The sequence below is a fragment of the Portunus trituberculatus genome, chromosome 7 (genome assembly GCF_017591435.1).
Source record: "Portunus trituberculatus isolate SZX2019 chromosome 7, ASM1759143v1, whole genome shotgun sequence".
Lineage (NCBI taxonomy): Eukaryota > Metazoa > Arthropoda > Malacostraca > Decapoda > Portunidae > Portunus > Portunus trituberculatus.
Window position 1 is genome coordinate 7,294,044 of NC_059261.1, and position 1,888 is coordinate 7,295,931.

The 1,888-nt window shown below is 42.0% G+C and overlaps 1 protein-coding gene across 1 annotated transcript in view; it reads right to left on the minus strand.

Moving 5' to 3' along the window:
• The window catches only part of LOC123520287 (BRISC complex subunit Abraxas 2-like), a 9,832-nt gene extending 9,548 nt beyond the window's left edge, over window positions 1-284 (minus strand). The window contains 1 exon segment of the mRNA XM_045282465.1: window positions 119-284. Within this exon segment, the coding sequence (XP_045138400.1) occupies window positions 119-205 (87 nt within the window). The 5' untranslated portion in view covers window positions 206-284.
• Between the last annotated feature and the right edge of the window lie 1,604 nt (window positions 285-1,888).

Sequence of the window (1,888 nt, forward strand, 5' to 3'; positions counted from 1 at the left end):
ACCGGCCAACACTCACGCCTGTTACGACACCCTTATTTCCCACGCCCTGTTAGGCCTACCCTTTTCCCTTTAGGCCTACGAAATGCTGGGGTGCTTGGTGTGCAGTTCCTAATGTTACCTGAGCTTTGGCGACGCGTAGTTGTTCATAGCAGAGGAAAGACATGAAAGCAGCTGATGCTTTCACGATTACCTTGTCTGGCGCCATTTCTCTCCCGCGTCCGATTTCCTGCTCAGTGGTTTTGTCTTGGTGCGGAATTTAATAAGAATTTGTTTTGATTGTATTTTTGGGGGGTTTTATGTGTGTTTGGAATTAGTGTTTTATTTTGTGTTGCTTTTTATGTGTGTGTTTTGTTTTTCTTGGGTTTTGTTTTGTGTAATTGTGTAATTGTGTGTGTGTGTGTGTGTGTGTGTGTTTGGGTGTGTCGATCAAGGTAAAAACACGTGGGATTTTTAACATACTTCCTCAACAACCACTGACCGCAAATTCCAAGGTCGTAATGGTATATATTTTATCTTAATGTCTATCCTCCTTATCATCTATCACAGTTTTTTTGTTCAAGGTAGACGAAATAAATCATGGAAAATCTGATACACAAAACTCTTTAGCCAGTATTTATTCAGGTAGTTTTTGTGAACCGTCCCATACAATTACTCAGTGTTCATGTCGTCTGTTGGATTTTAGTTCATGGTTGGTGTATTATGACGAACTCGAGTCACCGGAGAGGAGTTTCGGACGCGCCATCTAACCATAACAAACACTGTCCTCATGCTGTGACTCTGGCTTCGTATTGCAAATAATATGTAAATACCACTATCACCTCCATTTCCTAACGTGACTCACCATGAAATACCATTGACATCAGATTTCTAATTACTAGACATCTTTTGATACAAGTTTTTATAGGAAAAGAAGTAAATATTTGGGTGAAAGCGTATTCAGTCATGCGAACACAATCCACAACTGAATATTTGCCGCTAAATTTACAGAAATGATCACACGCCCACGAGAAGGGAGGCAGTAAGCATGACTGGTGCGTGGCGGCAGGGACACTCAGTCACTCACCCCTACTTGGTGCACCATAACACAACACAGACTAAAACAACATAAACCACATCCTGTCTTACTCGAGTCTAAACATTTCTCTTGCATTCTCAGGTGTAGATAAACAACTTTCCCTGTCTTTATTGTCACAGAACAACGATAAATAAATAAACTACATTACAAACAAACCAGATTCCCTTTTTTTTATCACGAGTATGTAGACAAAGTGATAAACAGGAGGTAGATAAGCACATAATTATCTTCCCTCGCTCTACGCAATCCACAAAGCCAAACATGGAATAGAAACCGATTTTAGGGTCCTTTTTTAGATAAGATACAACATTCCACTCGCACACACTGCCAGACAAACAGACAAACAAACGCATTACTCCATTAAATCATCCAACCCCTGATTTATTTCGCAACAAAAGCCAAACCAACAATAAACATCCCCACCCTCCCTTCTCTCTCTCTCTCTCTAGGAAGGAATGCGCGTTTGTTTTCGTTTTTCCCCGTGTTTGCATAATGAGAGAGAGAGAGAGAGAGAGAGAGAGAGAGAGAGAGAGAGAGAGAGAGCCTTCCTTGCGTAACATGACATAACCCGCGCGTGACTCACTGTCTTTGTTACAGCTACAGGTACGCCACGGTTAATGAAATAGACACGAGGGATGGTAGAACAGCAGTGGCGGGCGAAGCTGACGATCGATATTTACTAGTACAGACCAGCTAAAGCCTCTTCCTGGAAACTGGGCGACTCGCAAAGGGCATCAAGTGAATCAGAAGCAGGTTCCAGGAATGCTATGACCTCTGAACCCACTTGAAACGCATTCTGGAATATTTTAAGGG